Raw genomic sequence first — 25,266 nt, 5'->3', positions numbered from 1 at the left:
TAGATGTATCTAAGGTTAGAAGTTAGAATACTTATTTAAGCATTCACAAAGTAAATTAAATTGTTTAAAAAGGGTCTTAAAATGTGTCACTTCGACTTGACAACCCATTTAACATTATTGCTTTACTTTTTTATTATTATTTTTTTTTTCAAAAATGGGTTAGGCGTATTGAACTGGTTAGATGCATTTTTTTTTATCATGGCAATAATGTGTCAACCCGTTTATGACCTAAATCCATTTGCCCAATTTAACTTTGTGTTGAATCATGTTATTTTTGTCACACTCCAACCGATTGCGGAAACATCGGAGTGCGAGCACTAAGCGTTCAGATTGCTCATGAGATTTCATAACAATAAAAGTTCCAATATAGATTAATCAAGATTCATGCATAAATTTGTCTAAAACAGCATAACCGACAAAAGATTCAAAATACAACCATCAATCATTGTTCAAAGTCTAGATTTAAACTAGGTGGGTTTCTAAGCATCAGCCCTAGCTTGATTTCCATGATTCAGCATCCTATCAGCCTGCAACATGTATTAAAATAGAATCAGTACAAAATGCACCGGCGAGTATACAAGTTTGAATAATAGCATAATAGTTTAAAACAACTTATATCCATCGTGTAAATGATAAAATAGTTTCAGCCATGCTAGTGTTCGCAGTCCAGACTAATAATCAAGTCTACAGTCCGTTTAGATCCGGATTCTCACCGTTTTAAGTAAAAGTTTAAGAAAAGGATGAAGATAAACATAGATTTTAGCTTGAAAAGTTTAGATCTAGCATAGACTTAGTGTAAAAACGCATAAAATTCCTTAGATCTGAGCTAGATCTTGACCAGGTTGACATCATACAACAGTTTGGTACAAACCGCCATGATGACATCACCTTCAAGAGCTCAAATCCTAGAGATTTCATGGTGAAAGGTGAGATTTCAAGGGAGAATCTTGTAGAGAATGATGTGTAGATCAAAGATGTACAAGAATCTAGTGTAAAACGTACCGAAATCGCCGAGAAATGGAAGAAAAGAGGAGTGCGTGCATCTGGTCGAGTGAGGTTGTCACATTAGTGAGAATGGTGACGTGACAAGCCTATTTATAGTGTGGAAGGAGAGTTAAGGCGGTGTACACGGATCGGATGGCAACTCGATCGAGTGGCCATCCGATCGATTGGTCATCCGATCGGATGGTCATCCGATCGGATTGCCACTCGGTCAATCCCATCTTTTCCGTTTAACCGTCTTTGATTCGTTTTGCGAGTTAGATTAAGCGTTGCATATTATTGGGTAATAGTATAACTAGATTATAACATAAACACAAAAGATTTTAAGTTTCGTAGTTTCCGCCAGTGACAAGACTCCAGTACCTTGTTCAACCAAGTCTCAAGTTTCACGAGCCTCAAGAGTCAAGCACCAAAGTATCAAGAGTCAAGAGTCTAGTCTTCCAAGTATCAAGTATCAAGTGTCAAGAATCAAGCATCAAGTATCTAGTTTTAAGTGTCAAGCCTCATAGTATTAAGTATCAAGAATCTAGATTTAGACATCACAAGAATCTAATATATAGCATAAGATTCACCATGTATCAAAAGTATCAATGACCACATAGTTCAGGGACTAAAATTGACAATAACTAAAAGTCTAGGGACGCAGGCGTTACAATTTTATAGTTGTTTTTTTCTTTAGATCACAATATGTATATCACGTTTGTAGGATGGAAATCAAATGGGTCTACTATTGGTATTATTAATCATGGTCACACCCCAAATTATAAATTTGCGTTCCATACACGTCGGGTATCCGATTACTCGTTGCTTTTTGAGCATCATGTATAGCCCATTGTTGAAATTTACCCGTTAGAGTTCCAAGTATAATTTTATTGTTCATATATATATATATATACACACACTTTTGATGTATATATTACAAAAGTAATTTTTTTTTACAGTAACATATATTTCATTCCAATCATCAGGGCAAATTACATAAGGATAGCAGGTAGACGAGCAACAAACTGCGCCGCCATCCCTTTCTAAATAGAAAACCCTAATCTACTAAAAACAAAGCCTCGCCCCTGAGGGGTCGAAAAGTTGCTGTGTACCACACGCTGAACTCTAGACAAGAACCGAACTGCCTCCGGCGCCAAGGAGCCGAACGTGTCAAACGCCAGGGGGACAAAGGCATGCTGATTATCCTCACAAGCTTTCGCGTGCTTTTCCACCTTCTTTGACTCTACTTTCAGTACCGCTTGCCCCGCCACAAACCCATTTTCCCGAAACCCGGCTAGGGGGATACACCTGTGAAATCGACAAAAGTAAATTAGAAATATAAAAATTAAAAGCGGTTTAGTGTATTACTCTATTATCTGATGACAATAAAAATAAAAATAATTTGTTTTAATCTATCAGAAAAGATAAACGCATGCGAACAAAACGACTAAATTGTTCGCGTTAACAAATTCGTGGATTAAATCCACATATACAAGGGGTGGGGGGCTTAAAGTTTTCTTACTGTAATTTGTAGACAAAAATTGTCATCGCACCCTTTAAAAGTCTAATTAAATTCCCCGATCATCCTCACTGAATAAATTCCAGATCCGCCAATAAATTCACCACAAGACCATGGTATTATTATTCTTTTCTTTTTTTTTTCTTCTAAGGCTAGGGGGTATGGTATACCGCCCCTGGCCACATCACCTTCGTTAGCACCCCTCCCCCATTTCCCAGACTCCGGGGGGCATTGATACTCTGCCAGCATGGTAACGAGCGCCAACAACTCGAATTTGGTGGTCCCCATTCACTTTATCGTTGACAATGGTAATATTTAAAACAAATTAACTTTTAGTTTTAAAATTTCACACTATATATATCCTACCTATTTTACTCGAACCATATCTATTCTCCATCAATTCTCTATAAATTTATCATAGTCACACAATGTTTCCTGTAACACCCCGAAAACGGGTTTGGTAATCAAACCACGTTAATATTAACGAACGGGTAAAATACCGTTAGCGGTAAAAAGTAACCCGGTAAATATTAGGATTTAAATAATTAAAACTAATGTTAATTAAAAAAGAAGAAGAAGAATAAACACTTTGAGAAACAAAGGTTTATTAGAGGCTCGGGTTAATGGGACTTTAAAATAAAACGGGATATATATACCCCGAAACTCACTAAGAAACTAGGAATATCAACCTAGTTAGTAAATTGTTTAGTAAAACAATAAGGAGAAACTTGAACTAATGATCCTCTTTAAAAATCCTTGAAACTACAAGGACCAAAAGGGGCCTAGTGTGAAAACATGATTTTAAGTGAAAGACTTAAAACACCAAAACACACACTCATGTGTGTGTTTGGTCGATTATCATCAGGAGCAAAAAAGGGGCTCTCACAAAAGCCCTAAAACTCACAAGAACCTAGCAAAATCGAAGATGAATCAAGCTAAAATTTGGGGCTTTTAATAAAATCGTAATCACCAAGCTTGGGGGATCACAAGGTATGTTGAATTTTGATGTTTAGCGATATTTTGAATTTGTGATAAACATGCATGAACAAAATTCTTGTTTCAATGTTGAATGTTATAGTGATATTGATGTGAGTACAAGTCTAGGAACAAACCCTAGATGCAAACTTGTAGAATTGTGTCATAAACTAGTGATTAATCAACTTATCAAGTATGAGCTAAGTGGGTTTTGGTTGATTTGATGAAATTGATGTTGTATTGGTGTTTATAAACATCATATTAACTAGTATGAATGAACTACATGAACAAATTAGAGATTTTGTTAAGAATTCATAAGTGATTAGAAGTGGGGTTTGACACAAGAGTTATACCCATGGTTATGATGGTCAAAGTGTATATGTGCATACAATGACTAGAATTACATGTTGAATTATGGTTACTTGAGGTATGAATTAGATAACATATTAGTCGATATGGCATCTCAAAAGATGATGCTCACTAAGTGGTCGATAATGTGCCTAAATTAAATCATGTGAACTTGTTAGTGCATCCATGTATGTAAATTGGTGGTTGACTTTTAAAAGTCAAACCGACTTATGATAAGTTTCATTGAGAATAGTGGTAAAAGATTCATAAGGTGTGAAGGTCATGATCTTGAATGACTAATCTAACCACCTTATGAATGAAAATGATAGTTTGACTCTTGACAAGCAAGATGGAGGCTTGTGGATGCAGCGGGTCAAACGGATAAAGAACGGAAGGAAAAGCGTGGCATGGATGCAAGGTAAGTGGAACTTACACACTTATGTAGACAACTTGTTTATTCCGTATGTTATAAATGCGATAACCATAATATCAAAAAATAAGGATTTCCGTTAAGACTACCTTGCGGTGTAATCTAATAATGAGGAAAAAGGGTAAAAATGGAAATTGGTCAAGTGTCGACTAATGTGAATCGAAGTTAAAAAGGATACCCACGGCATAAGCCGTAACGGGTTGAATTTGTAAGAAAGGTGTTTAAGAGAAAAAAGATTTGGTAATAAAAATCCGGGATGGGATGGATGGGGGAATTGGAAATCAAAAACCATGTTTTTGATTAAATAGGTAACGTTGGGCATATAGGCCAACCGGGTCGAACGGTGGTGATAACACCATTTGACAATATCGACTAATGTGGTTGTCAAGTCTTATGTTATCAGGAGAGATTAGCAAATCAAATAATTGCGTCGCTATAGATTTTGTGATAATTAAAGCGAGGTATAAATCGGGTCTATTTGTTGACCCGGTCCAGGTACGCTTATATGAATTTATATTTAAAAGTGCAAGTAAGGTCGAATATTTGTGAAGTCCTTCGTCGTAAAAGAATGAAGGATTAAAAATGACCATTAAGCCCTTGATGGATAAACCGGGTAAACAACCCTTAGAGGTTGTTTAGAAACTACTATTATGATTTCGTAACCTTTAGATGCGTATAAGAGTTCTAGGCAAAAACATTGGTGGGTCGGATGCCTAAAAATAGACATTTGCGAATAAGGTCTAGCCGAAGGGTAAAATTGAGAAGAAGGGGTTCATTATGTTAAAATCACCACAAAATAGTTGTGGTGGAATATATGCAGTCAATTTGATATGGAATCTTGAAGTGTCAAAAGAAAAGAGCAAGTGTTAGATTAAATTGTTAAATTCCCTAAACGGGTCAATACGGGTTATGTGTATAGCTTGTGCAATAGTCTCATATTTCATAAAAGCTATGTTTATGTGCCAAGGATTTGAAATAACTAGCAAACCAGGGTTTTAAAATGGTTTGGACACAAGTTGTTTGATAAAATCGTGAATGGGTCAAAAAGAGTGATAATCGATTTCAAGCCGAGAGCTTGAAATCTAAAATTTTATAAACTCAGATGTCGGATTTTAACTCCATGTGATGGAGAATTAAATTACGAACGCGTAGGAAAAAGAATCGCGTAAAATGGATGTGTAGATTAAAAGTTATACACTTTTTCGTAAAAAGAATCGGAGCTGGGAAAATGCAGCATCTGCTGCAAATCGTTATGTCCAGAGAGCTACCGTAAGTTACGGTAGCTACCGTAACTTACGGTAGAGAACAAGTCGTTACGGTGGTTTTATACTGTCTTACGGCAGCCCCTGAAAGCCCAGTGGCTACCGTAACTTACGGTGGCTACCGTAAGTTACGGTGGCGCCCAGTTATTTTTGTCAAGTTTTGTTTCACGATTCCGTTTAAATACGTTCTAAGCTACGTATGACTAATCTAAATCACGTTTTATGAGTTGTAGGTAAAGTTATATTACCGAAGGACGATCAAGCTCAATGAAGAACCGAACACGATCAAGAAACAAGCTTCCGCACGACGTCTCGTTGTTACCTTTAAATGACGAACCTATTTACATTATGTTGCAAACTTTTAAATTGTAAAAAGATTTTAATAAACCCCTATTTCCGAAGCATATGTAAACATAATTACATGATCCTTTTCGCAAACCATAAGTTAAACCTTTAGTTAATTTAAAGGGTGTTACATTTCCCAATAATCAAAACGCGTGAGACCCAACAATCCGTTTTAGGGTGATTTAGCAAACAACGAGCAAGAAGAACGATACCTAAGAGACTCGCGAACGAGTGAGATTGGGTATTATCTGATGCCACCTACCACCCCAACCTCCCCTCATCCGATAACGCCACCACCGCTTCCCGGTTTTTTTGGATACTATTCGGCACCACCATTTTTTCCCCAAAACCAAAACATACCTGAAACCCAACCCATTTCCTCAAAAGATGGACGAACAAGAAGGCACCGTAAGAAGGAGAGAATGTCGAACGTGCTCCTAAAACGATCAAGAGCTGGACGCCTACCGAAGAACTTACATTGTCACAAGCATGGATCGACGTTTCAGAGGATTTGATTGTTTGTAATTTTTTCTCGAATAACTTTTTATATATTTTTAATTTGTTGCTACTATTTTTTTTTTCAAATTATAGCAACCGACCAAGATATAGTCGTCTTTTGGAGGCGTCTACATGAGAAGTTTTTCGCCGTTGTGGGTCGTGGTGAATATCGTACGACCGATTCGTTTTCGAGCAAGTGGACCGCAATGCGCACCAAGATTAACAACTTCAACAACATACACAATAGCCTCGTCAACAATCACACAAGAAGAAGCGGTTCAAGCGACGTGGACATCATGACCGCCGCTCACAACGAATACAGAATGTATCATGACCATCCTTTTACGATTATACCTCCATGGGAGCTTCTACACAAATCTCCAAAGTAGCATCGTGTACCACCGTTTGACCCAATGACCCATAGGTCAAAACGGTCTAAATCAACAACGACTAGTGAACCATCCGAATTTGATGCTTGTAGTGCTTTTAACTTAAACGATGAGTTGGATGAATTGGATTTTGAGGAACCGCAAGAGCTGCCACGACCAAAGGGTAGGGATAGAAGTAATGCAGCAGCACAAGCACGAGACACCTCTTCTTCAACGCCATCGTATGGCCCATCAAGGTTGGACGAGTTCGACGATAGACTCACTCGGCTTCTCTCGATCAAGGAAAATGAGCATGAACTTAGAATGGATTAACAAATCAAAAAAGATATGAAGTTTCTCGAGAAAGACTTTTCCAACCTACCGGAGGAGGACCGCGTCATTTTAGAGGCTGGTAAGGCAAAAGTCCGAGCAAAATATATGTCGTCTTTTATTTTTTATTTAAATTATGTTTTCTTATATAAAAATGGTATATAAATTTAAAAAAATACAATATATTAAAAACAGATAATTAGATAATCATGATAGGGGCTTTAAACCATTGATACAAGTTAAAGAGAGGGGTTTAAAGTCAGCCATATAAGATGGCACCTAAGTGACACTGATTTGAGATAATAAAGCCTCTAAGACTTTAAACTACACATACCAGCCTAAAGACGATAATCTTTGATCATGACATAATCTATCTCCTAATAAATATAATAAATTATAGTTAAAACTTAAATTAGATTAGTTGAGAAATAAATCAACCATATTTACTACATATACATTTCTAAGTTAGGGGAATAGTGCCAGGCAGCTGACCTGGCACTTTCCTATTGTACCAACCCATTTTTATTTTAATTTTATTCTTATCTTAAAATTATGGTTTCGTCGTTTGTTTAAAATTACATTTTTGCCCCTAATTTAACATAACTTATCTTTTTTCCCTGGCTCAAAATTTACACTTTTGCTCTTAGTTCAAAAACCCATTTTTAATTCTACTGCCAGTTTAAATTTACGGTTTCACCCTCCGTCTAAAATTACGCTTTTGCTGCCCCATTCAAAATAAAAATATGTTTTTGCCCTTAGCTCAAAATTACGATTTTGAACCCAACTCAAAATTACGTTTTTGCCCACAATTCAATATAAAATTATGTTTTCCTCCATACTCAAAGTTATGATTTTGCCCTCAGGTTAAAATTATGATTTCGCCTCCAGTCCAACATATTTTTACGATTTTGCCCTCTGTTCAAAATTATGATTTTCCTCTCATTTCAAAAATTACGATCCCCCCCCCCCTCCCAGTTAAAAATTATGATCTTGCCATCGTTTTACCTTTTTTTTTTGCAAAACTATAGTACTGTTTTATTTTGCTTGGTTGACTCAATATAACTTTTATTGTGTCAAGCAGTTGTCTAACATTCGCTCATTGGTCCTGACAAATTAGTATTTTACCCCCAACTCAAAATTACAGACATGTTATTGTTTTAATTTTTTTAGCAAAACTATGGTAGTGTTTTCGTTTAATTGGTTGTCTCGATGTATTTTTTTTATCGTGTTATAAGTAGTTTATACAAGTAACCAAAATACATGCATACATGTTATGAAACTAAGAAATATTTGATTTAACGCCCTACAACGCGGGCGGGCATAGGTGTAATTTTTATTCGTCCAGGCATGCCTGGTACATGCTTATTTGTCCTGAAAAATTACAATTTTGCTCTCAGTTTAAAATTATAGTCTTTCCATTGTTTTAGTTTTTTTAGTAAAAGTATGGTAGTGTTTTTGTTTTAATTGGTTGACTCGATATAATTTTTTTTAGATCGTGTTATGAGTAGTATGTACAAGTAACCGAAACACAGACATACATGTTATGAGAGAGAAATATTCGGCTTATTGCCCCGTAACGCGGGCGGGGCAAAAAGTAGTATTATAACAATTATAAAGTTGAAGAAAAGAGGATATATAATATAATAGTAATAGATATAAAAGGGAGCTTGTGAAGTTGTGATTCCATTAATTTAATTAACTACATTAAACTACAAAGATTTTTTTTTAACAAAAAAAAGGTGTAGGTGTAGAGAGTAGAGTATATAGGCAGAAGAGAACATTTATTTTCCAGAAATCCTTGCAAATTCTCTCCTCTTGAATACAAACAAACATTGCCATCATCATCATCCTTTTTCCCTGCTACCAAAAACTCAAATTTACCCATCCCTGTAACCATGTCCACTTATTAATAAATAATTTCTAAAAAGCTTTTTTTGTTTTTATTTTCATTTATTACATATACACCTATACATACACACAACACACATCCATACATCATACATATAGAGATAGATACAGGGTTCCTTTATCATCTTCCTGACTCCACAGACTGAAAGGAGAAATTATGAGAGTGCGTTTTGGCTTTCAGTGATTTTATTCATCTTTTTCTTTAATTTCTTCTTATCATATTTCAGATTTGGGAGAGTTATTAACTTTTTATACAAATTCTATCACATTTTTCTTTGAATTTACACAAAACCCAGATCAATTTCAAGCACATATTTGATTTGGAAGCCTCTATTATGAGGACAGGATTGAGTACGATCCAGCAAACCCTGACGCCGGAGGCGTCAACCGTGTTAAACCAGTCAATAGCGGAAGCCGGGCGGCGAAACCACGGCCAAACGACGCCACTCCATGTGGCGTCAACCCTCCTGGCCTCACCGACCGGCTTCCTACGCCAAGCGTGTATACGCTCCCACCCGAATTCATCCCACCCACTCCAGTGCCGGGCGCTGGAGCTCTGCTTCAGCGTGGCACTAGAGCGGCTCCCGACCGCCAGCTCATCGCCAGCAGTCACCGAGCCGCCTATTTCCAACGCCCTGATGGCCGCCCTTAAACGGGCGCAAGCACATCAACGGCGTGGTTGCCCAGAGCAACAACAGCAACCGCTTTTAGCGGTTAAAGTCGAGCTAGAACAGCTTATTATTTCCATACTCGATGACCCGAGTGTTAGTCGGGTCATGCGAGAGGCAAGCTTTTCTAGCCCCGCCGTTAAAGCGACTATCGAACAGTCTATGATGAGTAGTATCAATGGAAATGCCCTAAATCCGTCAAGCCTTGGCATCGGATTCCGGCCATCACCATCACCCGCACCCGCCCCGGTTTCTCTACCCGGAAACCGGAACTTGTATATGAACCCACGGTTACAACAACAACAACAAGGGAGTTTTATTCAACAACAAGGGAGTTTTATTCAACAAAAGAATATTGAACCTACTGTGTCATCTCCAAGAAATCTTTATCTGAATCCACGGTTACAACAACAGCAATATGGGAATCCAACTTTGAATCAATCAAATCACCACAACAGGACTGATGATGTAAAAAGGGTAATAGAGATCATGACAAAACCCAAAAAAAGGAATCCAATTCTAGTGGGGGAATTGGAACCTGAAGCCATCCGTAAAGACATCTTGACACGAATCGAAAACGGCGAATTCGTATCCGAGTTAAACAACGTTGAGGTGATTTCAATCGAGCAAGAGTTCGAATCCGTATCGGATAAATCGGGTATACCGATGAAGATCAAGGAGTTAGGTGAAAGAATTGGGGGTTTTGATACTAGTAAACGGGTGATAATTGACCTTGCGGATTTAAAATGGTTGGTTGAGCAGCAAACTGTAACGGGTGGTTCTTCGATTGGGCGCGAATCGGTGGCGGAGATGACGAAACTCGTGGCGAAATTCGCCGGAAAAGTTTGTTTGTTAGGAACCGCTACTTGTGAGACTTTTTTAAGGTGTCAAGTTTATCATCCGTCTATGGAAACAGATTGGGATTTACATGCTGTACCTATTACATCAAGATCACCGCCCGCAAACATGTTTCCGAGGTAATTTTTGTTACGAAACTGGTTTAATTTAGTTTGTAGGTCATGTTTGGATGTAGATGTGCATGTAATATGTGAACTTGTTTTGATTTGTATAGGACGGGGACGAATGGTGTTCTTGGTGGTTCGGTTCAGTCGTTAAACCCGTTAAATGGTTTCACGACCACAGTGAGTTTGGATTATACCCGTAAGGCGAATTGTTGTCCGGTTTGCTCGAGTGGTTATGAACAAGAATTAGCGAAATTGAAAGAGTCGGAGAAGCAGCCCGATGAGGTTAAGAACAGTTTACCTCAGTGGCTGCAAAACGCGAAAACGAACGAGCAGTCTCCGGTTAGTCGATACGTTCGAATTTCTGGATTTTTTTTTTTTTTTTTTTTTTTTGTAATTGTTTGTTGATTTCTTTGATTTGGTTTATCACAGATTAAGGATAAAGAAATTGTTTCGAAACAAAAGATTCAAGAACTCCAGAAGAAATGGAGCGACGAATGCTCGCGAATTCATCCGAATTATAATCAAGCTCCAAGATTGGATAGAGTTGTACCCATGGTTATGCCTTTGACCGGAGCGTATAAGCCGAACATGCTTCTAAGACAAAGTCAACCCGGTCAACAGCCACGGTTACAACCACCTAGAAGTCTTCAAGAGGCTCTGCAACCCGCCCAACAGCCACGGTTAGAGCCGCCACGAAGCCCTGTTGGCACCGATCTGGTTCTTGGACCAAAGAAAGATAACGACGATTTGGCCGTTAAGGACCTTTTAGGTTGCATCTCATCGGAACCGCAAAAGAGTAAATTCGCGGATCCAACGGACACCGACTCGTTCAAGAGACTACTAAAGGGTCTGATGAAAAAAGCTTGGTGGCAGCCCGAAGCGGCTTCCACCATTGCGACAACCGTAACACAATGTAAAGTAGACCCATCAAGGGGTTGCGTGTGGCTACTGTTTGCGGGTCCCGATCGGGTTGGAAAGAAGAAGATGGCGTCGGTTCTCGCTGAGCATATAAATGGGACCAACCCGATTACTTTCGAGCTTGGGTTGAGACGCGACGGTGAGGAAACCGATATGGGATATCGTGGAAGAACGGTTTTGGACCGTATCGCTGAGGCTGTCCGTACGAACCCGTTTTCCGTAATTGTACTTTCTGACATTGATGAAGCGGATATGTTGGTTCGCGGGAGAATAAAACAGGCCATGGAAAGAAGTCGGCTCACGGATTCTCACGGACGTGAAGTTAGTCTCGGGAAAGTCGTTTTTGTACTAACCGGGAATTGGTCAACCGCCAACATCGACGAGCATCAAGCCGATGAACAACGGTTGCGCTCCATGGCAAGTTGCGATTGGCAGTTGAAGCTAACCGTCAGCGAGAAACGGTTAAAACGGAGAGCGAATTGGTTATCAGGAAAAGATAAATCGCGGAGACAAAGGAAAGAATCCGGATTAGATTTGTCGCTCGATCTTAACCTAGCGATAGACTATGACGAAGATCGAACCGACGGCTCGATAAACTCGAGCAATCTAACGATTGACCAAGAAGACGAGAACCAACAATTTGCGGTCATGTCGGTACCTCATGACCTCATGGGGCATATCGATGGGACGGTCGTGTTCAAACCCGTCAATTTTGGAAACATTCGTCGCGAGATTGAGAAAACCGTCACGAACGCGTTCGAGACTATAGTTGACGAGAAAATTACGATTGAGGTGGAAGAGGGTGCGGTGGAGAATATATTGGGCGGGTTATGGTTCGGCCGAACCAGTTTAGAGGAGTGGGCTGAACAGGTACTGATTCCGAGCTTGCACCAGGTTAACGCACGGTTACCCACTCGAGGCGAAGACATGATGGTTCGGCTCGAGTCGGATCGTGATAATGTTCAAGTGGGTGGTGGTGGCAACAATTGGTTACCGAGTATAATTTCGGTTGTGGTTGATGCCTGATGGAGGCTAATTTTGGTACTCTTGATTTTACATGGACTAAATATGTAAATAGACCATGGTGGGGGGAGGTATAGTGAAACTTGTAGAAAAGTGAGGGACGTTAATAGATGTAATGGAAATGACGGTCCTCATATTTCTTTTCTTTTAATTGTCGTATAAATATTACAAGTAATTATTACCATTTACTGTTTGAGCAATAAGATTTACCAAAAGATATTCATTTATTTAATTTTCTACTTCATGTCATGTTTCTATGTGCACTAGGTTATCACCCGCGAACTTCGCGGGTAGGAAAATTTACTTTATATTAATCAAACTATGTCAGAAAGTTGTTTTATAATTGTTTTGAATTGAAAGTTGTAGTCATTAGGGTTGCGAACAAACTTGTTTTTTAATTGTTTTGAATTGAAAGTTGTAGTCGTTAGGGTTGCGAGTAAGGTTAGAAACTTTGAGCAAAAACCGGAGGCAGAAATTTGCCTCACTGAATGACCCACGACAAAAAAAAACTTTTATTTATTATAACAGATTATTAGAACTTTATTAATATTTTGTCCGTTCTTTATTATAACACTTAACATGTACAAAAAAATAAAAAAAAACTATAATGAATTCTCCAAGCCTTTAACACCACCATTGTCACCAACCTTTGAAACACACAAACACAATATCTTTTGATATGCACAATCACATTGGTTGAGTACCACACATATAGGTCAAACAGGTTGAAAGTTGACTGTAGTGCAATCCAAATTTCAAATGCATAGTTTTCAAATGTATTTATTATTGTTATAATATTATTTACGTAACTATATTTGACCTATTAATTATTATTTACAAAACATACTAAAAGTGGTTTTTGAAACTTTAAAAGTTAAACATATGAGGTAAAATCTTACTTCATAATAATAGATTGTCAATTTGTAAACAAAATTATTAACTCAAAATTATAAAATAAATCTATCTATGGAGTATGCATTGGTAAACATACACGACATTCTCAAAATTACAGAGACAAATTTCAATAGTTTGTTTGATTTGCAAAATATTTTATAAATTGATATTAACAAACGGGAAAAAATAAAGATAAAATATAAATTATTAATGTTTAGTTTATTAACAAATTCGAAACCTTAAATTTTTACCTACTTTGATTTTAAAAATATAAGAAAGTACTCACGGTTACGTAATTGATGGTTTTAAATTCAATTTGTTTGTTTTTAAAAATAAATTAATTTGGAAATTCAAATTGTTTGTGTAAAAAAATATTCATGTATTGATCAAATAAAACGTACATCAAACGGAATTTGATCCATTATACGAAACACCTAGTAAAATGGAAACGTATAATAAAACATAAATGATATTAGTTTGTATTGATACATGAAAAAGAGATTGTGTATTACTTAAAAATTTTGCAAAGTACCTGGTTGAAGAAACCAAAGAATAGATTGAAAGTTGATATGTAATGGAGATGTATGTTGTAATTTATATAAAATGATATTATAAATGGAATGTTCTTTTATGATGAGAAATTTAATAAGATACATTTTTAAATCCTAGACTTAATAAGATACATTTTTAGGTTTTAACAGCACCAAAATGAACAGATTTGACAACATGGGCTTCAAGATCTTGACTAAGCATGTACGAACACATGTCCTTCGCATAATCATCCCAAAGAGTTAAATCAACCTCAACATCTCTAAAAAAAGAATATAGGCAATTAATTTCAGATTAACAAAATTAGGTAATATTTATAAAATATAAAGAAAAAAAAATGTAAATTGTATTACTCGAGATCTTGAAGCTTAAGATTGAGGCGTTTTCAAATTAACATGAGATTTAACACTTACCTGCATAACCCAACTTTGATCAAAACAAAACCTCATTTTCAAATAGAAAACTGTGACAATAAAAATAAGGATTTTTTTATTAGTACTCAACAAATGATCGTTAAATAATTAATTAAAAGTGTAATACCATAGAACAAAACAAATATTATATTTATTTTGATAAAAAATAAAATATCTACATCAAAATTATTTGTCATTCTATTGTAGTTTCCATTTTACTTAAAAATGATTGTCAATTAATAAAGAAACAAATTTATCTAAAATTAATTTGGATATGTTATTGCATTATAAATGGAAATATTAATTTACAAAACTTTGGAAATTACGAATAGACAAAATCGACCAAATAATTTAACATAAATAAATTATCATTGTTTTGTTAATTATTATAAATATTTATAAGTTTCCTAAAATAAATAATAAGTTAATAAAAATATAAGATATACATCTAGAAATAAGTCAACATACAAATTCAAACATCAACTTATTTGGTAATTTGACTGTTATGTTTTATCGTGTGTAAGATATACTGTATTCAATTGTTATATTTTTTAATAAAATTATATAAAACTAACATTCGTATTGAAAAGAATTATATATTTGTATTAAAATAATATATGTAGAGGTTCGGATGTTTGCGTTGGATACTTGGATATTAAAAAAGTAATATGATTGGTTGTGCAAAGCTAATAATAAAATTGGAAAAAAGAGTGGTACCAAAATTATGTTCTAAATTAAAACAAAAATTAACTTGTAAACTTTCTTACAAAAGAGGGCATGTTTAAGTACTAATTGTCCAAACAGAAAACATAACTGACATCCAACTTGGGCCATACGAAGATCAAGTAGAAACTATGCAAACAACTGTAAACCCACCATCAACTAATAACTACCAGTTCACGAAAACATATACAAAACCAACTAACAACCACAAATGCAAACAGTCACGGACGGCCTCTTTTCTTTGTCGTCTTGTGTACAAATTTGGTCAAAATCAAAAGCTGCGAAGACTTGACATATTTAAAGAAAAGAGTAGCGCCATGTGTATTTGATTTGATTTCAAGAAAGTCGACCACTTGGAAAAACCATACCTGTAACCATCTCCATTCTTTTCCGCTATCATCTTCATGTTTGTTACCTCACATCTAATGTTTTGGATTGAAACATCACGGAGGTTGTGAAAAGAAAGAGACAACTCATCGGAAATAGCAGACGGTAAACGCTGAAAGTCACAAAACAAAAAATTGTAAAAGTAATCTAAAACATATGCTTATTACTTGAATAAAATATATAAATTTTAATAATATGAAAACACATACCATTCTGTTCTCGGCGACTTTGGTGAACTCAATGATTGAAATTGTTTTCGACCTTTTCAATGTAGAACGTTTACGGCTAACAGATGTGGTTTCAGCAGCCATAAACTTATCAACAACCACAGATTCATTTTTGTTTCTAAACTTTGAACGTGTACGATGAGCGATAAGAGACTCATCGGACACCAACATAACTGCTTTACATTTCTGAGTGGCCTAATAAGTTCAAACAAAATAATAATTAGTTCTTTTTTAAGAAATAAAATTAAAAGTAAAAAAGTTATATATGATACTATACCTTCCTCTTTATCAGCAAAACAATTTGACCAACATCAACTTTATATTTCGGAATGGTCTAAAACAGGTAAATAAATACATAAGTAACTATCATAATTCGAACAAAATATCGAATCAGAAATACTCACATCAGAAACAACTATGGAGGACAGACTCGGTTCAGAAATAAAAATATTTGTTTTTCGTGTAGGATCAACCTATAAAACAAAAGAGTATAAAAATTATTAATATAGAATGAATTAATACATTGAATTATATAATACTTAAGTAATCAGATATACATGGGAGTTATTCTTTGGTATCAAAAATTTGTCCAGGTCCATCTCAAAGTTGCTTTTGTCCTGAAAAAGGTAAACGTATAAATAAAAAAAATGTAAAGTAATCAACTTAAATTCATAAAAATATAATTAAGTAACTGAACCAAAACCTTTAAACTTAGATTTTCATCAACAACAACATTTGTTTTCCCCTTCGGATCATCGTAAGAAACATAAAACATTAACGGTTTAAAATGAAAAAATATAGGTAAAACAATTCAGTTAATTACAAACTCCTATAAATGAACACAAACTTTTAAACTTTGATTTTTATCACAAACAACACTTGCTTTGCATATCGGATCGGTTTTTTTATCTCAATCATCTTTGAACTACATATAAGGGAAAAGTGTTTAACAATATAATAAGAATAATAATTAAATTTAATAAAATACGAAAAAAACAATGACAAAAAATTACCTTCTTCTTAAGGTCTTCCATTTCAAGTAGAGATGAGAAAAAGTTATCAAACTTCGAATCATCAATATCCTACATAATTAATAATAAACAAATGTATAAATACAAAAAAAAAATATTTATGATAAGTTTTAATAAATTAGATTAAAATATAGGGGTTTACATTGAACACAGACTCAAAACTTGCCAACTGAAATTTGTCGTCTTCACATTCCACAACAACACTTTCCTGAAAGTCAGTTTTGGCAGTACTACACTTCTCCTTATGTTCGGACTACAAAAAAAGATAAAAAATAACAATGTGTGTAATTCAAGATCTACTTGTAAGCTCGCGTTAATAACTAAATAATAGTATAGATGTATAATTCTAACCGCAATAACCAAATCATCACCATCATCACCATAGATGGAGTCATCCAAAACAACTAACTCAACCTTGTTGTTCTGAATTTGAGTACTGGTTTGATGATTAAAGACTGAAAGCTCGAAAATTTTATTTCCAACCACTGAAAAGACAAAGATAGATCGGCTGTCTAAGGCAAGATCGTTTACCATCTTAGAACATCCATGAGTAAAAACACAGCTGTCAGTTAATCCGTCCATCTTAACGTTCCAAAATCTATCTCCTAAATAAAGAGTTGATTGACCACCTTTGAAATTTTTCCCATAAAATTGCCTTCAAAATTCATCAGCCATGACCTGCATAGGCAGTGATAATTAAAAATTAATTTAAAAACCAATATACAGAAAGAAAACATTATTCATCATACTGATTGTATAATATACTACTTACAATAACGTCTTTGTCAGGTGTGATTTTGGATATAAAGCAGTATTGATGAACAGATGATTTAAACACCATTAGAAAGAATGATGATTGTCCAAATGACTGAAACATAAGATAGTTATTTTTTCTTATACAACTATCCCGAACAACTTTGGTGAAGCCATCAGCAAGAACATGGCCAACATCAGTTTTTTTTCAGTCTTACAAACCATAACTTGTTGCCATCAACAATCTTAACTGAATCTTTGTAAGGTGGTTGGTCTCCCCAAATCATTGAAGCAAAGTCATTAGGTATTTGCTATGAGTTTAAAAAAAATAAAAAAAAAGACAAACATCAGTTTACTAAAAATATGATTAGTATTTAGAATACCAATAACCGTACCAAAAATATCTGGTCATCTTCCTGAATAAGCTTTAAAATGAAGGACTGTTGTTCATTGGATCCATATCTGAAAATTAAATATGAAGGTTTTTTACAAAATTAAACGGTAAAGTATTTATAGAAACACAATCAATATTTCTCAATAAGCTTTAAAACTTATCTCAATAGTTTTGTTATTACTGATTCACCCACTATTGTTGGTAGGGTAGCCAATGCAGATGCAGCTTGTATTCTTATCTTGAAAATAGAATAATTACTGAGCGAAGTAAAAGAATACAAAAAACTGAAGGAGCCCTATGCAGAGCAAAGTAAACACAAAATTCAGACACCTATAAGTTCATCAAAGCACTTATTCTGCAATCCAAATAAAAAAACTCGGTAAAATAAGTTTAAAATATACCTTCACATTATGTTTTATATCCAAGTCAAAACACAAAATAATACATTGAAAGAAATTATAAAGCAAGAGAATTCAAGTAATAGAAATATTGAATTTTGATGTTAATTACCTTAGCACTATCCCCTGTAAGCGGAAGAGAATAATCAATTAACAAAGAAACCTTCTTATATCACTCCATCAATTCTGTCACATTAAAGATGAATTAAGTTAATTGAAAAAGGAATGGCTAAATGGATGAAACACATTAATGGTTTACTTCCAAATTTAAATTTTAAAAAATGATTGACTTCCAAATTTAAAATCAAACACATTAATGGCAAACTTCAAAATTTAAATTTAAAATAATGATTGACTTCGAAATTAAAAATTTAAAATCACACATAGTAATGGTTTACTTCAAAATATAAATTTAAAATAATAATTGACTATCATTATACCAGATCAAAAAACACAAAAAAACGATAAAATTAAACTTACCTCTTGTGTTCGAAAAAGATTCAGACTCATGCAGTTGCATAAGTCATCATCAATAAGTTCAAGACATTGACCATATGGAACTTTTCCTTCCCACAATAAGCTTGCAAAATCATACGGTATTTCCTATGAATCGAAACAAAAAACATATATGCTTAAAATTTAATTTTAATGATGTAAAACTTATATGTAACAACCAATAAATATTTTTAATATGATTGTTGAATAATTTGAATCTAATTAGCTATATAGAAACCAATAATTGTTGATTAAAGTTTATTAAAAATTAGGATAATTAACAATTATACAAAATGAATATAGTCAACTTCTATTTTAGGTAACTTTATTTAAAAATAAGCCAAATATAATTTAAATTTAAAATTACTATAATATGTTGGAAGATTTAATCAAAATTATATATAGAATTTTAAATTTTAAATCACTAACATGTCTTTGTACATTGAACCCACTTAAAAAGGAAATCCAATTAATGTTATTAACTCCAAATCGTTTACTTCCATAATATCCTCCAAATCAAAATTTTGAATTTTAAATCAAGTTATTATCTATCATCTAAATAAGGAAATTATCAGCCAAATATACTAAAAACACATTTGTTGACGTTTTTAAAAAATATTAATATATTCTTAAAACAGGCTTCTAATAATTAAAACGATATTAGAAAACATACAAATGTTAGCATCTTGAAGGACATAATCATCTAAAATACAGTGAAAGTTCAAAACTCAATTCCGTATCTATTATTTTAATGATTTAAAGCATATACGGTAAAAACCAATAAATTTTTTAATATGATTGTTGAATAATTTGAATCTAATTAGTTATATAGAAACCAATAATTGTCGATTAGAGGTTATTAAAAATTAGGATAATTAGCAATTATAAAAAATGAATGTAGTCAACTTCTATTTCAGGTAACTTTATTTAAAAATAAATCAAATATAATTTAAATTTAAAATTACTATAATATGTTGGAAGAATTTAATCAAAATTATATATAAAACTCTAAATTTTAAACCATTAACATGTCTAGGTACATTGAACTCACCTAAAAAGGAAATCCAATTAATGTTATTAACTCCAAATCGTTTACTTCCATATTATACTCCAAATCAAAATTTTGAATTTAAAATCAAGTTATTATATATCCTCTAAATAAGGAAATAAAAATTAACAATAATAATTTTGGAACAAACGGATGGATAGCACCAAACCGTTATCATGATCCGAAATTCAATTGTCAAACATCAAGGATCAAACCATTAAACTCCAAGAACAAATATGATATTCAATCAAGCTTCAAACAAAACAATAGAAACGTGGAGCAAAGATTCTGACAAAACAATATTACAAACTTAAAAAAGAGAAAACAACTATAACATTCAACTAACCTCTGTTGCTTGTTGAATGATCGGAGTCCGATTGTTATCCAAGATTTAGGGATTCACATGAAAATCAAAATAAACAAAATTCAGTAAGTTTGATAAATGTCCAATACATGAGTTTGATAAATGTCCAATACATGATTAACGTTCATAGACACTACATAAATAAGAGAATGTAGATGATGATAACAAAACCTCTGATCTTGATATTGTTTGCAAAAAAAATATAAATGTTCAATCGCTTAGATTAAAGATGCACAGTAGATAAACAACAAACTAAAACAACATACCTTCAATTTTATGATCGGATCTACAAAATTCAGAACAACATAACTTATTTTGGTAGACTAACAATCCGAGTCCGAATTTCAAAAAAGATTGAGGGTTCACCATGAGAAAATACAAACCATAAATCATTCAGAACATATATTAATAAGTAAAAAAATAATGAACAGAAAGGATATAAAATTACATATTACAAACTTAAAAAAGATAAAACAACTATAACACTTAACTAACCTCTTTTGATTGACGAATTATCGGAGTCCGAAATCAGATCTACAGAAATCAGAACAAAGAAAAAGTTATTACAAATCAGAACAAAGATTATTAGAAATCCAAAGAAAGAAAAAGATAAAGTTTGATCGGATCTACTGAAATCAGAACAAAGAAAACGTTATTAGAAATCGAAAGAATCTTTACAAAATGAACTTTATATACAATTGGACAACATAAATAACAACATACCTTTAATTTCTTTAATCAGATCTACAGAAATCAGAACAAAAATGGTTTTTAGCAATCAAAACAATATTCATAAAAACAACTTTGTATAATACAATCGAATAACATAAATAACAACACACCTTTAATTTCTTTTATCGGATCTATAGAAATGAGAAAACAAATGGTTTTTAGCAATCGAAACAATCTTTATAAAAACAACTTTGTATATACAATAACATAAACAACGCAGATCTAGGTTTGATTAGGTATATTTACCTTTGATCTTGATAAAATCTTGAAGATCCGATGAGACGATGAACAATTGTAGAAGAAAAAGAAGATAGAGAAGGGAGATTCGGTAGGTATGATTTCGGTGAACAATTTTGGCCATTTTTGCAGGTATTATTTTAGGGAGATCGAAGATACCTTATAATAAAGATGAAGGAGAATGAAGATTATTGACTCGAAATGGCTGCTTGAATCGTATGCTTGAACCAGAAGGGAGATGAAAGAAAAATGGAGATGAATGTGGTGTCTAGGGTTTTGGAAAATAACATATAGGATCCATTTTCTGTTGACCCGACCCAACTCAATTCGGATCCCGCCTTTTTTCCTTGGAATCGTGATTGTTGAAAGCTAATTAGGATTTCCCTCCTAAACCAAATTGCCACATCAGCCTAGATGGCCAAAGACAAAGGACACATAGCCCAAATCCATCTCATTTATATATATATATAGATTGGCTTCGATGATGAGTTATGTTTAAATAAAACAAATGTAAAATATGTTTTTGAGTTTAGTTTGGGGTGTCAAATGAAAGTATGAAACCATGATTTTGTTCATGTTCCATCCTTTAATAAAATAAAGGAGGAAAAGTTATAAACATAAAGTTGGTTTACAACTAGGGTGTAAACGAGCCAATGTTATTAGTTAAATGAACTTGTTCAAATGGACAAAATTGCATACATAAAAAACGATATAAAACTTATTTGGGCCCGTTTAGGCTCGTGGGCATAAACGAACTTTGTATGTACAACTCAAGCTCGAGCTCGATAATTAAAAAAGTCAAATTTCAGGCTCAAGCTCGATCTCGGGCTTGTTAAGACTTGGCTCGTTGATCCCTAGTAACTCTCAAAGCCGCTACGTATCACCTACACCCTATTTACAACCCAACTAGTGCAACTTAAAAAAAAAGAATAAAAATAAAAAAAAAATAAAAAAACTTAGGAAAAGTGTAATATAGTGTGAGAATATAGAATGAAGTATACAAATAACATTCAAGTGAACAAATAACAGAATCTATCTATATCTATATCCTAGAGTTAGGATACAAAGGGGTTTTTTCTAATAAGTCTTATGAATAATTAGATTGTAATTTTGGATGATGAGATTAACTAATGGTATTTTTGTAAATTATGTTTTATTTTTAATTATTTATTTGATAGATACGAGTACTAAGATAAAGTTTAAGCGCTCTGTCTATGGCATAATAGTTAGTGGCATCTTGAAGGTGAGATAAGTCTTTGACCATTAGATCTTAAGTTCATTTCTCACATGGGTTTTTTTCCATATTTATTAGGTTTACTCCTGAAGTAGTGTATATGCATTATTGTCTAGTAGAGATGAATATGATTGGATGATTTCACTAATGGCACGAAATATTCTAATAATCCGTTAGTAATTGTTAGAAATATAGAACTAAATAAGTTGAAACTAAATGAACAGCCATTTTCCATTACGTTTTGCCAATGTTATAAAGTTATTACCATAAGTCAAAGGGGCTAATTTGAGGTAGAGAGTTTCTTCGAAGGGTTTAAGTGACAAACAAAAGAAAATACGGGAGGTGACCGTAAACATGTGAATTAAATATCACATGCCAATGATATAGATGAAATTCAAGTGGTCATAAAAGCACTTTTTGGTTTTATTAAAATAAATAACAAGTAATAATAAAATAATGTGGATGTAAATGAGTCTAAACAAGCACACGTCTTGGCCTCAATCTATGTCTAGCTACTATTTCTATAACTACGCCCTTTCTTAATTTAATATTATATCTATTTATTTGTTATTGTGTTATCTTATTTATTTATACACACTTAAATCTTTTTCATACGCTTTTTTTGCTCTATCTCTTTCTATATATATCTATTACCTATATTCTTAAAAACAAAGGTCGGTGGTTTTTGCCACCGACCTAAACACACCCCTAAACTTTGAAAAGTAATCACTTTCACCCCTTAATATTCTGCCTTATTTGCTCATCAGTGTTATTTCCTTTTTGACCGCTTATATTTTGTAACACATTTTCTTTTTGGCCCCTTCTGTGTGACATTTTCCATTTTGACACCTCTATTTTGTTAACTAAATTTTATAACATCTTAAAAGGCAAAGTCCGTGGATTTTTATCTTTTAAGTTCTTAACTTTTACATAAATACACATTTAGCCTCTAAACATTTATCTCCTTTCAATTTTCATATATTAGAATTCTAACTCCAATACTTTTACTTTCTAACCCCTTATACTTTTAATTCTTTCACTTCACACTTTCAAACTAAGTAAGTTACACATTCACTTTTAACTTTTGGTAATTGACAACTTTGATCCGCCAACTTTTTCTACTTAATAACTTGACGTCTCATTTTATTTGAATTGCTTTTACGACTTTATACCATAGCGCCACACATTATTATACTATTTTTTATCTATGTATAAACATGTTAATTACTAGATTACTTTTACGACTTTACACGATTGTCTAAAATATTGTTACAACTTTACACCACAAGGATCGAGCCATACCTTATATATACATAATGACGTTAATGTCACGAAAGTACCGTGTGTAACAAAGTCAAAAACGTGTAATGTCACGTGCGGGCATCACACGTTATTGTCATCATTGTACATTGTAACCACAATGCTTATATAGGTTACACTGAGTTTGATCGGATACATCAAACACGTGTTTTATATATATGGTCAACGCATCACATAATGTGTCGTCCGCTATAAACAACTAAGGTGCCGCCAATGTAATGTGTTGCGTATCGCAGTTTTAACGTACCTGTCATCTTAAATTCACGTTTTAACATAAACTTTTTTTCTCAAGTGAGTCTGTTAAAAAATAATATGTTTTATACTTATTGTATGTACGTTCGTAAACTGGATTCGAAAGCGAGTTGGGTCAAATATGATACATTTTCATTCGACGGCGACGTAATTTTATTCAGTAAAGAGTCAGGTAAAATATAAAGTATAAATACGAGTTACTTTAACTTTTGACGCCGCCGCAACGCGCGGCGGGTCAAAATCCTAGTGTGTATACTATAGAGAAAAGAAACATGAATAGTAGGGTTGTAAATGAACCGAACGTTCAGCGAACAGTTCGTGAACCGTTCGACGGGAAGTTCGTTTATGTCCGTTCGATTAGCTTAACGAACGAACACGAACAAAAAATTCCGTTCGGTTAGCTTAGTGAACGAACACGAACACAGGTCTCGTTCGTTCGACTACGTTCGTGAACGTTCGGTAATATGTTCATTTACGTTCGTTCGTGTCCGTTTGATTATATCAAAAAAATAATAAATAATAAACCTTTTACCTAAACATATTGAAAACTTAAAACCCTATTTTTTTCTAAGTTAGCTAAAATTTGGACATTCCAAGACATTTTTTGGGATAATTATGTCTAAATTACTTAAACTTGATTCATCGTTTGGTGGTCTAGTAGACTTCTTGTGTTTTGATTTATCATTTGATGGTTGTATTTAACTACTTATATCCAATGTTTAAGGATAACAATGTTTTTATTTTTTTTATTTTCAAGTTAAATGTTCGTTTGCGTTTGTTTTTATTTGCTTACGTTCGTTTGTGTTCGAGATCAGTGTTCACGAACTGTTCGTGAACAATTGAATTTTCTTAACGAGCGAACACGAACATAAACTTATGTTCGGTATGCGTTCGTGAACAGTTCATGAACATGTTAATTTTCTTAACGAACGAACACGAACATGGCCTTGTTTGTGTTCGTTCGGTTCATTTGCAACCCTAATGAATAGGTACGGTACAAAATATTATGTATGTTTTGATTTTAACTTCCTTTGGAACCCACGTTTCTATGTTCATATGATTTATCAGTTAACACGTTACTGGTGGGGCCCTTTAAATTTATCGATTGCTTCTTGCGGTAAAAAAAATTACGAACGAAATATTCAGGGTGAAGGGGGTGCTCACCTAATAGGTGAGTCCCCTCTCTTACGCCAAACCAATCCTCGTGTGCCACGTCAACTCCCCTCTTAAACTCCCCTAACACCCTAAATTGATGGCGGCACTCCCCTCTTAAC

The 25,266-nt window shown here is 33.8% G+C and overlaps 2 protein-coding genes and 3 long non-coding RNA genes across 5 annotated transcripts; 2 read left to right on the top strand and 3 right to left on the bottom strand.

Moving 5' to 3' along the window:
• Positions 1 to 3,361: 3,361 nt before the first annotated feature.
• On the top strand, positions 3,362 to 5,945 carry LOC110882996. Its single transcript, XR_002560321.1, has 3 exons — positions 3,362 to 3,493; positions 4,156 to 4,244; positions 5,752 to 5,945. It is a non-coding gene; the product is annotated as an uncharacterized LOC110882996 (long non-coding RNA).
• Positions 5,946 to 8,890: 2,945 nt separating this feature from the next.
• LOC110886088 (protein SUPPRESSOR OF MAX2 1) lies at positions 8,891 to 12,773 on the top strand. Its single transcript, XM_022133846.2, has 3 exons — positions 8,891 to 10,612; positions 10,708 to 10,939; positions 11,030 to 12,773. Exons 1-3 carry the CDS (start codon positions 9,303 to 9,305, stop codon positions 12,542 to 12,544), a joined length of 3,057 nt encoding a protein of 1,018 aa, XP_021989538.1. The 5' UTR covers positions 8,891 to 9,302; the 3' UTR covers positions 12,545 to 12,773.
• Positions 12,774 to 14,122: 1,349 nt separating this feature from the next.
• LOC110882935 lies at positions 14,123 to 15,919 on the bottom strand. Its single transcript, XM_022130820.2, has 3 exons — positions 15,717 to 15,919; positions 15,489 to 15,619; positions 14,123 to 14,246 (listed from the first exon to the last, which is right to left on the bottom strand). Exons 1-3 carry the CDS (start codon positions 15,903 to 15,905, stop codon positions 14,123 to 14,125), a joined length of 444 nt encoding a protein of 147 aa, XP_021986512.1. The 5' UTR covers positions 15,906 to 15,919.
• A 388-nt stretch (positions 15,920 to 16,307) lies between these two features.
• LOC118483187 lies at positions 16,308 to 16,987 on the bottom strand. The gene is made up of 3 exons (XR_004869808.1): positions 16,908 to 16,987; positions 16,748 to 16,816; positions 16,308 to 16,351 (listed from the first exon to the last, which is right to left on the bottom strand). It is a non-coding gene; the product is annotated as an uncharacterized LOC118483187 (long non-coding RNA).
• Positions 16,988 to 18,422: 1,435 nt separating this feature from the next.
• LOC110882998 lies at positions 18,423 to 20,278 on the bottom strand. The gene is made up of 3 exons (XR_002560322.2): positions 20,200 to 20,278; positions 18,791 to 18,913; positions 18,423 to 18,496 (listed from the first exon to the last, which is right to left on the bottom strand). It is a non-coding gene; the product is annotated as an uncharacterized LOC110882998 (long non-coding RNA).
• Between the last annotated feature and the right edge of the window lie 4,988 nt (positions 20,279 to 25,266).

Source organism: Helianthus annuus, chromosome 10 (assembly GCF_002127325.2).
Source record: "Helianthus annuus cultivar XRQ/B chromosome 10, HanXRQr2.0-SUNRISE, whole genome shotgun sequence".
Classification (NCBI taxonomy): Eukaryota; Viridiplantae; Streptophyta; class Magnoliopsida; order Asterales; family Asteraceae; genus Helianthus; species Helianthus annuus.
This window is presented reverse-complemented; position numbering and strand designations above follow the sequence as displayed.

Coding starts and splice junctions, on each gene's coding strand:
- LOC110886088 (XM_022133846.2), top strand. CDS start 9,303: ATGAGGACAGGATTGAGTACGATCCAGCAAACCCTGACGCCGGAGGCG. Junction 10,613..10,707: donor CCCGCAAACATGTTTCCGAG/GTAATTTTTGTT, acceptor TGATTTGTATAG/GACGGGGACGAATGGTGTTC. Junction 10,940..11,029: donor AAACGAACGAGCAGTCTCCG/GTTAGTCGATAC, acceptor GGTTTATCACAG/ATTAAGGATAAAGAAATTGT.
- LOC110882935 (XM_022130820.2), bottom strand. CDS start 15,905: ATGTTGGTGTCCGATGAGTCTCTTATCGCTCATCGTACACGTTCAAAG. Junction 15,620..15,716: donor AAGTCGCCGAGAACAGAATG/GTATGTGTTTTC, acceptor TGTGACTTTCAG/CGTTTACCGTCTGCTATTTC. Junction 14,247..15,488: donor AAGAATGGAGATGGTTACAG/GTATGGTTTTTC, acceptor TTCTTTTTTTAG/AGATGTTGAGGTTGATTTAA.